The sequence below is a fragment of the Dendropsophus ebraccatus genome, chromosome 1 (genome assembly GCF_027789765.1).
Source record: "Dendropsophus ebraccatus isolate aDenEbr1 chromosome 1, aDenEbr1.pat, whole genome shotgun sequence".
NCBI classification, from domain to species: Eukaryota; Metazoa; Chordata; class Amphibia; order Anura; family Hylidae; genus Dendropsophus; species Dendropsophus ebraccatus.
In genome coordinates this window covers 166,964,702-166,980,273 of record NC_091454.1, presented here as the reverse complement: position 1 = coordinate 166,980,273, position 15,572 = coordinate 166,964,702, and the positions used below count along the sequence as shown (strand labels likewise).

Sequence of the window (15,572 nt, the reverse complement as noted above, 5' to 3'; positions counted from 1 at the left end):
GTCGGATTGCAGCTTTGGTTGTAATGCAGGAACTGAAGTAGAATATAGTTCTATGCACAATTACCTCTGCTTTGTGTTTGCAGTTTTTATGTATTTCATTCGTCGAAAAGGTAATCTGTTTTTTCTTTCTACAGCTGTGCTGGACGATGAAAGACTTACAGCAGAAGAGATGGACGAAAGGAGGCGTCAGAATGTGGCCTATGAATATTTGTGTCACTTGGAGGAAGCAAAGAGGTAATATTCTTGTTTGAGATCAATGTTTCATGCTGTGAAAAATGCAGATGATGGGACGTTGCTTCCTCTCCAATTACGTATATTACATCGTTTTATAGCATAGGTTCATCATTAATAAACGTGTAAAGTGATTCCCTAAAGCACAACTTTAACCAAACCCACTCTGTCTAGGAATCTGTTCCATACAGCAAGCATATTGATTTCTGCAGATCCCATTTAGATGAATGGGATAGCCGCAGAGGTTTTAAAAAATATCAGCTATGATACAGCAGAAAAAAGCTTTATAAAATGTTGTGAATAGAGATGAGCGAACCTGGAGCATGCTCGAGTCCATCTGAACCCGAACTTTCGGCATTTGATTAGCGGTGGCTGCTGAACTTGGATAAAGCCCTAAGGCTATGTGGAAAACATGGATATAGTCATTGGCTGTATCCATGTTTTCCAGACAACCTTAGAGCTTTATCAAAGTTCAGCAGCCACCGCTAATCAAATACCGAACGTTCGGGTTCGGATTGACTCAAACCTGAACCCGGTTCGCTCATCTCTAGTTGTGAACTTTCTGATCTCTGCAGGCAAGACAAGAAGAATATCTGTAGTTTCTGCACATACAAGCTTCCTTCTTTAAAATGAACTTGTCATTACTTTCATGCTGCCTAAACCAGGAGTCATTGGGTCAGACTGTTAGACTGTTTCTTCCCCCCATAAGCCTTGATTAAATATACAGTATTCGATATGATAGATAGCTGCCTGTTTGAGTATAGGAAAAGATCTGTCAAGCAAAGCTGGTGAGGCAAGCAGAACCCCTGTGGACTTATGGTTCTGGCAGAATAAAAATGATGACAGGTTCCCTTTAAATGTCTTTTCTGGTGGATAAAATTAGGGAGGCTCACCACTGCTGCTGTGACAGTGCCCAAGTCCCTGTTGATCTCCACTTTGCAGTGCCTATCACATAGAAATGCCAGGTCAGGTCATCACTGTAGCCAGGAATTGGCTAAGCTGGGAATGTTTTTATAATAAGCTTGTCTAAAACTTGCCGAAAGGTCATTAAACAGAGTGGATTGACTAAATAGTAATACCGTAAAGTAACCATACCAATAGAAAAAATATCTGTGTAGAGTATTATATTGTGTATTCCCTAACAGGTAAGTCATAAATAGTGCCAAGCTGGAACTCGCCCTCATAAAAAAGTAAAAAAAAATGTGAGGAAATTGGGACTTCCTTTCTTCCCAACATAAACAGGACTTATCTGAGGTATTGGAGAAAGTGACAGGGGGGCTTCCCCAAAAAACTGCTGTAATGCTCTGATAAATCTACCCATTACGTCACATAACCGATATATATCATGTGGTGACATCACTGCGATATCAATCCATAGGTTCACTCTCTTCTCCTTTTTTTTTTAACCTTTGCATTGATCCTTCTTCCTTTTCCAGTAGATAGTAATTGCTGACTTTTAGCTTGGCTCCAGAATAACATGTGTATTGAATTCTACAGGGACTGAGATTTAATAAAGAAGGGGCAAGGTTAACAGATGTTTGTCATTCTTGTCCTGGATGTTATATCATTGTGAGGCTGGCGTGTCTTCGGTATTATTGCTCAGCTGGGAGTACATGTGGAATGTAGAGGTCTGCTTTCCCCGATGACCTCTCATAGCATGCTCACTTTAAGGCTGGAAACACACATGAAGTTGTTCCTCCAGTTTGAGGTGCAGTTTCTTTTTTTTTTTTTTTTAGCCAAAGCCAGTGGATCCAGCAGGAAGTATAAGTATTCCTTCATGTTCCTCATTCCTATGTTTGGTTGAAAAAAATGCTAGTGTGATTCCAGACTAGTATTACCAGTCACAATGGTTTTCTCTCTTTGATAGTGACAGCTGCAGATAGCACTTTAGACATTGCTATGCCTGACTAGTGTATGACCAGCATGTAGGGCTATCCTAATGTTTTCCAGTCTCACCCTCTCACCATAGTGCAAATATGATGATACATAGTCCTTGCAGTGGCCTGTTTGTGATGACACATGAAAAGGGAAGATACACCATGTGATGAAGTGAGATTCGGTCATGTGGATAGTTAATCAGTATAATACTGTGGCTTTTGCAAGACAAGAGTCATCAGGAGATCAGTACATCTATTAATGTTTCTTCATGGGGCATTATTCCTTCTACAGGGAGCCCTTTTTACACATGGCTCTTTATCCTTCCCTAAGGGAAAGAAGGAAATGCCTATACCCAGTCCCAGCAAACAGAGCATTGTATCTCACACAGCGACGGCTATGCATCATATGCCTGGTAATGATTATTAATTGAAACCATTTGTAAACCCCCCTGGGTAGAAGATCATATATTCCATGTAAAATTCCCATTTCTCCTATTAAAAGAGAAGACAGAAAATACGAAAATAGCATATAACTTCATCATAATTTTATTTCCCATTAAGAAATAACCGTCTGTAAATATAGATCATATTGTCCTGTTTTTTTCAGGTTGTCACTTTCTGTTAAAGTACAGCATGCTCCATCTGAATCATTATAGGGCTATGCCTTAGATGTATTATTAGTGGGGGGGGGGGGAGAATATCCCCATGACATGGCGCCATACAGAGCGTACTTCTGTACAAGCTCCATGCACAAGACTAAAGGTCTGAATATTATGGGGGACATTTATAAAGTCTGGCGTTTTTTACGTCGGGCTTACAAATGTCCCCGCAGCTCCGGAGTTCAGTAAATTTATATAGAGGCGCATTGCAACTACATAAATCCGTATGCACGGAACCCGTCCGTGCGAATAATCTGAAATCTGCGCCAGCTCAGAGCCGATTGGGCCGATCTGCGCTGAAAAAAGGCATTTTTGCCTTTTAATAGATGTCCCCCTATGTGTTTTATAGTAAAACTAGATATGGCCAATATTGTTTCTACTATAGGGGTTAGTATACGCATATGGTTCTCTACATGTTCCAGGCTCTTATCGCTGCATGGTACAGTAGATCAGCCATCACCCAAGAAGAACATGACTGCACAGAAGGTCTTCTCTCAGATTAGTGGCATTCCCTCTTGCTTTTATAATAACTCAAGTAGGCTCAGCACCCGTGTACCATATAATGAGGTAGGTTCTATAGACACTAATCCTCGAAGTCCTGCAGCATCCAAGTTAGGCGTCCAAGTAGCAGTTTATTGCATATTGTGCAATAATAGATCAGCAAAGTTTCAACTATCTTGTACTTTTATAAAGATCACAAGATGGTTAAAACACTGCAAATCTCTGTGGACACCTACTTTGGATGCTAGATGACTTCATATTGTGAGTGCACATTGTCTATACTGGGGATTGCGGACATTCCAGCGTGCTTCCTGTTACACCTACTGTGGCCTACCCAGACCTATTATAGAGTGCTGTTATACTACGATTTGGTTGATATGTACTGTCACATGTGCAACAATTTTACTATTGGTGTTAAGGTGTAAAGTCGTCTGCTACTTCTAGTCTCTTATGAGAGGGCTGGTAAGGCAAAGTCAACGGAAGTCTAGGTTTAGTGCTGCTGTGTCAGTGACACTGACAGGATGTGACTCACCTCCTACAGCTGCTGCTGGTCCCTGAATGTTTCTGCTATTTGTTGCTTGGAGACTAAGCTGGTGGACAGTGTGGTTTTATAAAGCAAATAGCTTAACAGATCATCGAGCATGCAGCCACTACAGGTGTAAGTCCTGCAGAAAACATGGGAGAAGATGCGGCACTAAGAAAAATGGCACAGTCTGCACTACTAGAACATCTTGTGTGTTAAGTATTTTATGGGCCACTCATAGATTTCCATTTAAAGATTCCTGTGCAGCATTACCAATGAGACCCACTCATAGTTTTGTCCTTCTCAGGGCATCTGTCACATATATATATATATATATATATATATATATATATATATATATATATATATAGTTAGCGATGTCCTTGCAGCCCTTGCTGCATTTATAGAAAGTAATAAAACAGTACTTTACCTCTCTACGCTCCACAGCTTCTTTCCGGCTTCTCCCTGCCCTGCGATCCCTGCAGCCGCTGCTAGCACTTCTGGGATGTCTCTGGAACAGATGGCACAGAGCTGGGGCCAGTGGCTTTTTCATCTGCCGATGATTTATAAACCTGCTGAAGGAGATCAGTTCCTTGGCTAATCGTTGTCTTTAGTCTTTTTTGCACGGGGTGAAATCTGCCCCATTGTGCCTGATTGGGCAGATAATCGCCCACGTCCTAAGAATCAAGGCCGGTGAGGTGAGGAGGACCCATTAGGGACAGCCCTGAGGACTTACGGTTCAGGCAGCCTGAAAGTGTTGATTCTTTAGAGCAGTTTCATGCTGCCTAAACTGCAGATGAACCACAGTGCACAGTTTGAGAATATAACTTATTGTTTGCTATAAGGGAGCCTATACCTTTTTCATGCTGCGACTTTCAGGCGACTTGAAACTACTGACAACTTCACTTCTAATAAAAATGGACGCTGTACTATCAAGTGAATCAATACCGGTGCATGCTTCAGGTGGAAGAGATGAAATGTGTTGTAAGACACTTACTGAATCTATGCTGTTATTAAAGAAAGAGCAAGTAAAGTAACAAGGAAGGTGGTTTCAGTACAGTAAGTATGCAAATCAATGCTAAAAGACTCCTCATTATGTCATAGTAATGAGTTAAATATAGACACTGAAAGCAGAAATATCCTTTTTTTCATTACATATTTTCAGTTAGTGTATATCTGCTATAGATAAATGGGTGGTCTCAATTACTTATAAAATTACTTACAGCCTGTTATTGTCAAAGAATAAAAAATAAGCTATGCTCAGAGGTTTAATTCCTGGACAGTAGAGTATGTGGACAGGTCTGCTCTCCTATGTAAGGACAGTATAGTATGTGGACTTGTGGTGTCCCACCATGGGTGTTGCTATTGGTTACACCCTTTGCAAAAGCCTGTACTTATTGTGTGTAATTGGTGATGTAGTAGTGATAACGTTTTGCCACAAGATGTCGCTATTGTAGGTATATGTACTTAGTTGCTGCACAGCTGAAGTATGGAAAGGGTTATTGTTTGCTTATATGTCACATGGATCTGTGAACCAATGAGATCATCTTCTTCTATCCTATCACCATCTTCTTTACTTCTTCTATACGCACTCTTCACCCAATTTACAGCGCACCTTACAGGAGCTGTAGATAGGAAACCACGTGGGTAGGAGGAAGTGTGTGGTCTTTTGATGTTGGAATTTGTAGGGGTAGGGCGCAAGCTAGAACGCTCCCTACAGTGGTTCAATTGGGCCCTGGCCCTTTGCCAGGTCCCCAGCTTTAAGAGTCAGTCTTAGTCAGGTTGTAGGTGAGGAAGCAAGACAAGGCCCACTTAAGTTTCCCTTCAAGTCACTCTGCACAACACTCTGCAGTGCTAAGCCCTTCACAGGAGAGGACAAGTCAGAGATTATCTTAACCCACGCCGTGGACTAGGAGAGTCCCAGTGCAAGACAGTATCCACTACAGCAGAAAGCTAGGAACTGATCCAGATAGAGTTCCTAGGCTTTAGCAACTTTTCTCTATCTTGCAGCGCGGTTGTCAGCAGGGAACCCTCAGCATTCTGCCCATCCCAGGTAACAAGGTCTGGGGCTTGTGTCACCCTCTAGGACTGGTCCCCCGACACTGGTAGGGCAATAGGTGGTTCATTCTGACAAGAGTCGACGCACGGGCACAAGTATTCTCTTTCAAGTATTCTTCTATTTCTACCTCTTCCTCCAACATCTCGGCAGAGCAAAGTACTATTTGGGTTGGGACTCTCACGACATCCTCCTCTCTGCTCCTCTGATTCTTTGTATCTCTCAACATGCAACTCACTCAGCACAACTGTACCACTTTTATCACAGATCTGGATTCTACACTGTCAAGTGTCTTACCAAGTCTAACGTACTGTCAATGCAAAGCTGTATGTTCTGCTGCAAGTAAACAAGATTTTATTTATGGTAAAGAGACTCTGTGATTCTTCGCCCCGCATTAACACAGTATACACCACATCCTTGGGACATTTTCCCTTCCAGTTGGTGGTAGTGCCAATAATCCGGGTGGGTCACTACTCCACTCCGGACCACCGTGATAACAACCCAAGGGACCAAGTTGCAGCTCAGCAAATCACTGACCACAGGGGAACAAGGTTTAACCGGCCCTCTAAAATAAAAGCAGGTGTGCCACCATACCTGTGTGCACCATACCTGTGTGTTTCCGGATCACAAGTAGTAATGTATACTTGTGATCTGGCTTCTAGCTTCCGGTACTCCGGCTGCTGCTGTAACTTCAGGCCGCTGCCTCCTCCAGAATGATTGGTGCTGACTGGAGCTCATTTGCGCCCCCCATGGCTGAGAAATCTGTGTGTCTAAAAAGACCCTTAGTGATTTACCCAATAAGAAGCATTTAAGGTTTTCTTGCTACTATTCTTGCTTTAACCGTGACCTTTCTGCACCATTTTGCAGATACTGATCGTACACTGCAATAAAGGAAAGAATGGTAAGAAGTAGAGGAAAGAAGGAGGGATAGAGGGGCTACTGTACATTTCTCATGACTGACTGCTGTGTAAACAAACGTCTCTCCCACGGAAGTATAAAATATATATTAAATGAGTTCCTGTCACCACTTAAGAGTATAGGACATAGGAATTTAACACGTTTTCTAGACAGTGTTTCTTAAATTCAGTTCCCAAGGACCCTCAACAAGCCACATCCCTCAAAACCTTTCTGTTAGTGTCAAGGAGATCCGCTCAACTTCCAGCTATTACAGTTTGTTACAGTATCTCAAAGGAAAACATTTGCAGGCCTAAAATACATATACGGTGGTGCCTTGGATTACGAGCGTAATTTGTCCGGTGAATTTTCTTTATTTTGTGTTGGGATATTTGGAGTGACACCTGGTGTTTATTGTTTTCTCCCATGCACTTATTTGAGGGTAGGGACCGTCATCGTGGTTGGGGCCACCCTGTTAAGGAGGTGATCACCCCAAAAGGCAGGGATAGGTCATCTACATTTAGTGCAGTGTGCACCTTCCCCTCCCCCATTTTCCATCTTATACAGGTCCCAGTATCCATCACCCTTTTACCTGCATGGGAGTTAGTTGTCACATTTGTTGTCACATTAGTTTTATTGGTCACATTTAGTGCTACATTTTAACGAGTTATTAAAAGTTATGTTTTAAGCCTCATATAGTCAGTGCTTCTTTGTGTATGGTACACACCGTTTTAGTAAAATAATGACCGCCATTTTAACTTAAAATAACGACTGTTGTGTTCAGCCTTCAATGATTTCCAATAAAGTCTACAAAAACAGCAGACACAATGCATTAAAGTGTCACTGTCGTGAATTTTTTTTTTGCAGAAATCAATAGTCCAGGCGATTTTAAGAAACTTTGTAATTGGGTTTATTATCCGAAAAATGCATTTTTATCATGAAAAAGCAGTTTGAAGCTCTCCCCCCTGTCTTCATTGTTCTCCTATGGAGAGAGCTAAAGAAAAGACCAAAACAGGACAACAAAGAGTTAATCTACAAATCCCTCACCCGTTATCTGTTCTGACCATCACCAGTGACCTGTCTGAGCTCAGATTACAGCTGTCACCCAGCTCCATGCCTGTAATCCTCTGTTATCTGCTTTCTGCTGCCGGCTAACTCCCTCCTTCCTCCTCCCCCCTCCCCTCTCCCTAGAGCAGACAGGGTACGTCTCCTGCAACAAGTCACAATTTTCAGATTTTTCAGAGTGGATGAAAAAGAGGAAGGAGGGGGGGACCTGGGAAAAGGCTTTTTACATGCAGATAATGGCAGATTTGGCTAATAAACCCAATTACAAAGTTTCTTAAAATCGCCTGGACTATTGATTTCTGCAAAAAAAAAAATACGACAGTGACTCTTTAAGTAATGGCCGCTGTTTGCATCAAATTAATGTTGATGTCATTAATTTGTGGCTGTTTTATACTTTTATACTTAACTCAATTGACTTTTCAAATAAAGACACACCCAAAAGGGCCTTAATGAACCTGAACTACAATAAGGCTGCAAACGAACAGAGCTGATCCACAGCAGATTTCTCGCTGCAAATTCCTGCCCTATAATGTCTGGGAATTCATACCGTTAACCCCCCCCCCCACCGGACAGAGAATATACATTACCTGCTCCGCGGTCCGGCTTGCTTTGGGGGTTCCCGGCTTAACATTCCGCTCAGCCAATCAGTGTGCTGCGGTAGAGCTGAGCGGGACGTCCATCCACCTGGGAATCCCTGATGCGTTTTGATTGTGTTTTTCTTTTTTTAAATAATAGAAGTTAATGGACGAACGGATCAAAATGGATGTACACAAATGCATCCGTTTTTGCATAAAATGAATGAAAAAAACGGATTGGTAAAATGCAGTGTGAACCCAACCTTATTCATTAGAAATAAATCTGTCAGTGTAACATCCATCCAGTACCACTTCATGTTAACAATTTATACCTGTATAGAAAGAGTGCTGCCAGGTATTGTACTGTCCTATGATGCCCTATGTAACTATTATTCTTTACCCATGATGCCAAATGGACCTATTGACTGTAAGGGCCCTTGCACACTGAGTAAGAGGTGGAATTAACGAGCGGAGTCCATGCAGCAGATTCCTCTTGTCATTCTCCTAGCAGATTCACGGCTGGATCACAGAACGCCCAGTGTTCTACTACATGTAAACATGGCCTAAAGCAAAAAAAGTCTGTGCTGCGAATTCCAACAAAACTATTTTGTCTGGTAAAGTGCTGGACACAATGCAGTACCTGCCAGATGATCTCCACTACTAATGAATTCCCCGCTGCACAAGGTGGAGCATGTGGCCGGAGCCGCTCGCTCCATTGTGTGAACTAACAGGTTCTCTGCGGCCGCTATACAATGAATAGCTGCCACAGAAAACTGGCGTGTCAGTTTTTTGCGGCGCTGCTAGCGTTGCCTGCCGCAATGTATATTATGTGTATACACTTCGGCTGGGATTCCCTCTAACTGCACTGCACATAGGTTGTGTATTAATCATGGCCGTTTTTGAACATCACGTTGTGTGAACATAGCCTTAAGGGGTAAAAATTTCAGAGCTGTAGCAATCCCCATAGATAACCTCCACTGCTCTGTCAGGGACAGAGGTGGCAGCAGAGAGCACTGGAGAGAAAACACCACTTCCTGCAGGACACACAGCAGCTGATAAGTTCTGGAAGACTGGAGATTTTTTAATAGAAGTAATTTACAAATCTATATAATTTTCTGGTACCAATTGACTTGGAAAAAAACAAACTTTTTTGCTTTACCCCTTTAACAACAGTCAACAGTTTATTGACTGTTTCTACTGGTATGACAATAAATAAGTCTTTCTTGCAGCTGGTAGTTTCCTGATGAACACTTAGGAAGTAACACTTCCCCTTTAATAGATGTTGTTTTAGTCTCCACCTTCTCTACTCAGCCTGTATCTGATCACATACGGTACCAAACAAGTATGGGAACCACAGGATTGAGCAAGTGCCGATGACTCTTAGATTAGCTCCTCCCAGCTACATACAATAGGCTGACATGACAACGTTTTTAAAATCTAAACTAAATAAAACTCCTGAGCTCCGCCTTGATTCTTGCCAAAGATTAGGACTTTTACAGTAACAGGATATAAAAAATAAAATTATTTTATTGACTTTATATAGAAGTGTAGTTCGCATTAGATTGAAGAATAATTTCTCTGCTGACCATTTGGTTGGGTCATGGCAAAATCATTCCTTTTAGGGTGCGTTCACACATACAGGATCCGCAGCAGATTTGATGGCCCAGAATTGATTTGCTTTGAATCTGCAGCTTCAAATCTGCGCCATCAAATCTGCTGCAGATCCTGTACGTGTGAATGCACCCTTAAAACGCCTTGTTTTGGTAAATTTCTTAGGGTGAAAACACACAATCTGGTTGCGCTGCCGTTGCAATGCAGTTTCTAATTCTCTAATAAAACTTTCCAATTGCTTACTAATTTAAACTGATGTGATGCAGTTACCAATGCAACCGCATTGAATCTGAACAAGAACAGTATCTGCATAGCGTTTGTACTGTATGTTCCTTCATGTTTTTCTGGGTTTCCTCTGGGTTATTAAGTTTCCTCACACCCAAAAAATACACTAAATGTTGATGTTCCATAAGAGTCAGACGTATTTGAGTTCAACTAAACCCCATCAGTCTCGGAAAGATAAGCTGCTGTCAGAGCTATCTGGCAGTGGCTTATTCCTTCTCTTTTAGTGGTGCTGAGCATTCATGTGTATGTGGAGACTGGGAGTAACTTACAGATGTTGGTCAGCTAAAATGGAGATCTATTTAATTCATCCAGTATGTAATGTGTTTGCCCTCCCTCAGATCCCCCCTTATCTCAGTATTGTGATTATTTCTGTTTGGAAAGAGAAGTTTAGATGTGCTCTGTTCACACTGGCATCATGGCTTCTGTTAAACCATATGGCAGCTAGCCCAGACTGTAGTAATCTCTGCAGCTGGGGATCTTGATGGCCACGGACACTTTAGACAAAATTGGATTGTCTTTAGTGGACTAACCCTTTAAGTTAAGTAAAGGTGGCTTTACCGAATCGCAGCGCAGTACCGCAGCAAACTCTGCTGCAATTCTCGTTTTTTTCATTCTGTATGGCTTGACATACTCGCAGCGGATTTCATATTCCGCTGCAAGTATGTAAACCCCGCTCCCCTTACCCCACCGCTGCCCGGTTAATACATTACCCATCTGTGCCCCAGCCTGGTTCTGTGGCTCCCGGCTCCCTGGCGTCCCTCCGCAGCCACTGATTGGCTGAGTTCAATGTAAAGTAATAAAAAATCTGCTGCAAGTAAGTAAACCCATAAAAAATGACTGGACACAGAATTGCAGTGCATTTCGTTGCGGAATTCTTACCATGAAATCTACTGCAGTCCTGTACATGTGAAGCTACCCTAACAGAATCCCGTTTTTAGTTTTGGTTAGTCAGCATACATACATTTTTTATTTTAGATCTTACCATAACATTCTTGGATCAGCTCCAGCCCAAACACTTCCCCTGAGATAAAGGTCCTATTTAGGCATATTTGCGTTAGATAACCTATCTGCTGGCTGATTAGAAAGGATTGCTCTTGTGGAAAGAACTGCCTCGATATGGGAGTCATAAAAGTTCAGTCTCATTTGTGTTCTTCAGCTGCGGTCTCCAAGGATCAGTGAGACTTTAGTTTTCTGCAAGGAGAAGTGCTTGCCCTGAGTTCCTTTTCCAATACTCAATGGAAAAACACACAATGTAGATTAGAACCAAGGCTTCTGAGCTGTGTCTGGAGACACACAGTATTCTTTCAAAATCATGCTAAAACATTCCAGTTTAAAGCCGGCCTCTTAGCAACTAAAATGGGCTTCATATAAGCCACTGACTAGCTACAGTTTCTTATCGGGATTCTAGATATACTTTTTTTTCTAGATATAGATTTATCAACATTCCAACTCCACGATATGTCTTGTTGTTAATGTGTTAAATGAGGATTAAGTGCCATGGGGGCTGTCCCTAACACAATAAGAACCCATAGTTAGCAAGCCCATCTCTTCATATTTACCCTCTCCATGTCTTCTTGCATACATGCTATGGAGACAATAAATAGTAGTATTAGTGCAGTGGTTTAAATACATTGCAAATTCCCATAGTTTCCTGCTCCTCAGCAGGAGTCTCACTCCATTTTGTGAACTGACATGTCTGTGTGGCCGCTATTCAATGAATAGTGGCCGCAGAAAACTGACATGTCAGTTTTTCGTGTGGCCGAGTGGAGCTTATATTATGTGTATATGCTCCTGCCGGGATTCCATTCATTCAAATACAACGTACGTTTTGTATAAATTTATGCAAAACATATTTTGTGTGAACATAGCCTAAAGGTGTATGGTGTCTATGGTGTATGGCCTGTGAGAATATTGTCTAGTAAATGTAAGATAGGAAGGAATTAGGTTACTTGTTTCCCAAAGAATTCATATTTTGCGAACTGCACAGTTTTTTTTTTTTTTTATTAGATTACATCTACATATACCATTTAATCCTGTCCTAAATATATATTAGTTGGAATAGAATTTAATGATTTAATTTGGCTCTAATTGAAAGCAATGAGTTTGGAGGAGATGATTCAGGCTGATACAGTTAAATGTCAATTGCTGAGTAAATTATGTTTTAGGATTGACAGCTTAATGTGGACCCGTGTGCTCTGTGTACTTGTCTACAAAAACGTCTCCAGGACATTTTTTAATCAGGTGTTTTCTTTATTGTGGTTTCCAAAAACAAAAACTAAGTACAGTAAGGAAAAAATAAAATATGAGCTACGTAACAGTAAAATATAAGAGGTTATCCAGGATCATAAAAAACACAGCTACTCTCTTGCAGAAACAGCACCACCCCTGTCCTCAGGTTGTGTGTGGTATTACAATTCAGCTCTATTCACTTAAATGGAATGGAGCTGCAAACCTCAACCCAAGGTGGACTCCACCCATGCTGTTTCTGGAAGAAAGCGGCCATGATTTCAAAGCCTGGACAATCCCTTTAAAAGAAAACAGTCAAGAAATAATAATTTACCCATAGCAGTTTTACCATGCACCTCCGGGGGAAAGCTTCCCCAGGATATTACACTGCTGAGGCATAATTTTTTTTTTTTTTTTAGAACTCTATAAATCTATGTAAGTGTTACCAGTTGTCTCACCACTCTGACATTTCCCAGTCAGTGTGGACACTATACGGAAATGCTCTTTCGACAAGGGATTGGTAACACCTGGTTGTCAAATTATTTATTAATTATTTCAGGAGTAACAGAGCTGATTCCCTACCCTCCTCCTTTGTTCTGCTGACCAATGTCAGACTGTATCCGGACACACTTCTTTTACAAGAGGCATTGGTGACACCCAATTGTCAATTTATGGAAAATTTTCTTGCAGGTAAGACACAACGTGGAGTTCTAAGAAAGGATGCTGCAGAATTGTGACTTCATGGAGAATACAAGTAGAGATTAACCAACAATAAGCAAGTAAATTTGGACGAACCAAAACCTTCAGTAGTTGAGTAACGCAGCCTGGAAAAGATGTATCTATTATCCATTAATCAATGGCTGAAAGTTGAGGTTCGGACAGGTTCACTGAAGGTGCGCTCATATCTAAATACAAGTAACAGATCCTCTTTTAGAACCATGTTGACTGTGTTGTGTAAAGTGTGTGCTTGAGCTTGATAGAATGCACCTTCTGACTGCCAGTAACAATGACTCTTTGGATCAGCAAGTAACATAATAGAGAAGGGGTTGGAGGGGACTGCTTTGAAGGTGATGTCTTGTATAATGAGGATATTATACCAGGAAGAGTTTTTTCATGTCCTGTAAATGAACTTAACGAAAGGTCATCACTTTCTTTTGAAAATGAAAGCCTTCCCGTATTTTCCAGTGAGCGCTCTGTGCACAGAAGGTCAGGTTCACAGCTCGGCCCCTAATTATTTGCATTAGCCAGAGACGGCTCAGCAATGATTCATATGTGCTGGTTCATATGATCCGGTCGGCGGCCTCACTGCACACTTTACCCTTTCCAGCACTACAGTGACTGAGCCGGAAGGTTTTATGTACACAGCTGAATACTGTCCTTATTTTATTAGTTAAAAGCTTTAGGAACCCAGACGTTAGGACGGCAATGATTATTATAGGCATGCAACTGGTAACTCAAACACTAAGGTAATGCCGGAATGAGTGCTCATATTTTACATCATCGCCATCCTCCTCTATGTTTAGTTATTGATCTATGGGAGTATACTGTGCATTCTACAGCCCTCCCATACATCTCCAGTCTGACCTGTGATGTGTCAATCAGTTTATGATGCAACAGCCTGACGTCAGTGCTTTTTGGTAAGGATGTGACCCCATCTGGTTTACAGCTAACCCTTGAAAACATGTAAGAAATCTAGCACAGACATAGCAGACCCAACACACACATATAGATTTTTGTGACTGCTCAGAAGAATGAAAGCAGCTGAGTGTCTAGCATGTACATGTCACCTTAGACACCCCTATGTAGAAACCTTAGAGTGGCGGCTCTCTGGCTGTACGTCTTCTGTGTGCTGTATTGTTACACATTGCAACTGTTAGTGATAAAATTATTCTAGCCATTTATTGTAGAAAGAACAGTCACTGCATCATCCCAATGTACATGATCTGTGCGCTTGCCAGTAACTGACTTAGGGCAGGTCTAGAGCATGGATTTTTCTGTCAGAAGAGTCCACAGCAGAAATCTGTGTGAATACATGGCAACAATTGACTGGCCATTAGCTTTTATCTTCTGCATGCAGATTTCCAAAGCGCTCTATGGCACAAATTCCCATTAAAGATCATTGTCATAGATTTTGGCACATAATGGATGCACTACTCAGTTCATGTGAACAAGTCTCACTGTCATTTAGAAAAACTTCTGATATGTCAGGTAAATGTCAAAAGTTTTGATTAATTGGGTCTTGGTATAGAGACCCCATTGATCTCTAGACCCAGGATAAGCATGTACTTCTCTGCCTGGCTTGCTGCAGTCTCCTTTTAGAGGTGGACTCCATAGACTTTATTCTATAGAACATAACCACCTGCAGTGAGTGGAATAATGGCCGTCACCATTGTTTTGAAGTGATGACAGACCTGGCATAGGAATGAAGGAGAGGTTGGACTGAATGTATAGTATGTAAGGGGTTTGGAACAAAATGTATTTTAGTCTTACCTAAGAGGTTTTGGGTTCCTGGTTGTTACTTCCTTTCTTGTGTTATACCTCTTCAGTTTTCTGCAAATTATAGTGTCTATAGCATTCTGTATATATAGTGTCTATAGCGTTCGGTCTATATGCTGTGTATATAGCATTCTGACTATACAGTGTATATAATATATATAAGGGAAAGTCCATACAGAACGGCAAGATTTTCAGTGTAACTTGCCCCCCCCCCCTTTTATCATCCCCAAAGGATGTACACAAGCATTAGTTTGGTTTATTAAACATGGACTATTATGACGGTGAGGACACATGCACAATACAGCACCATAGGGGTCTTTGGAGTCTTACTTTACCTTCATGTACGCCAAGCATACATACCTCCATATGACACTGTAATTCTGATGGAGCATGCTGTAATTGTTTTTTCCTGTCGAATTCCTTCCATTCCATCATTGTGAAAAAAAAGCTGTCCTGTGCCATCTGATGTGGTATGAGGTATGCTTCCCTAGAAGTGCTGCTTTATTGAACACTATAAGTTCACATCTATATAGCAGTAAATTTTGTGGATGACATTGGAAACCTATTCGAATG

The 15,572-nt window shown here is 41.4% G+C and overlaps 1 protein-coding gene across 1 annotated transcript in view; it reads left to right on the top strand.

Annotated features, from left to right (window-relative positions):
- The window catches only part of IQGAP1 (IQ motif containing GTPase activating protein 1), a 120,338-nt gene that overhangs the window by 21,973 nt on the left and 82,793 nt on the right, over positions 1–15,572 (top strand). Inside the window, exon 2 of the mRNA XM_069983838.1 lies at positions 135–234. Coding sequence (XP_069839939.1) covers positions 135–234 — 100 coding nt within the window. The remainder of the gene's footprint in view (positions 1–134; positions 235–15,572) is intronic.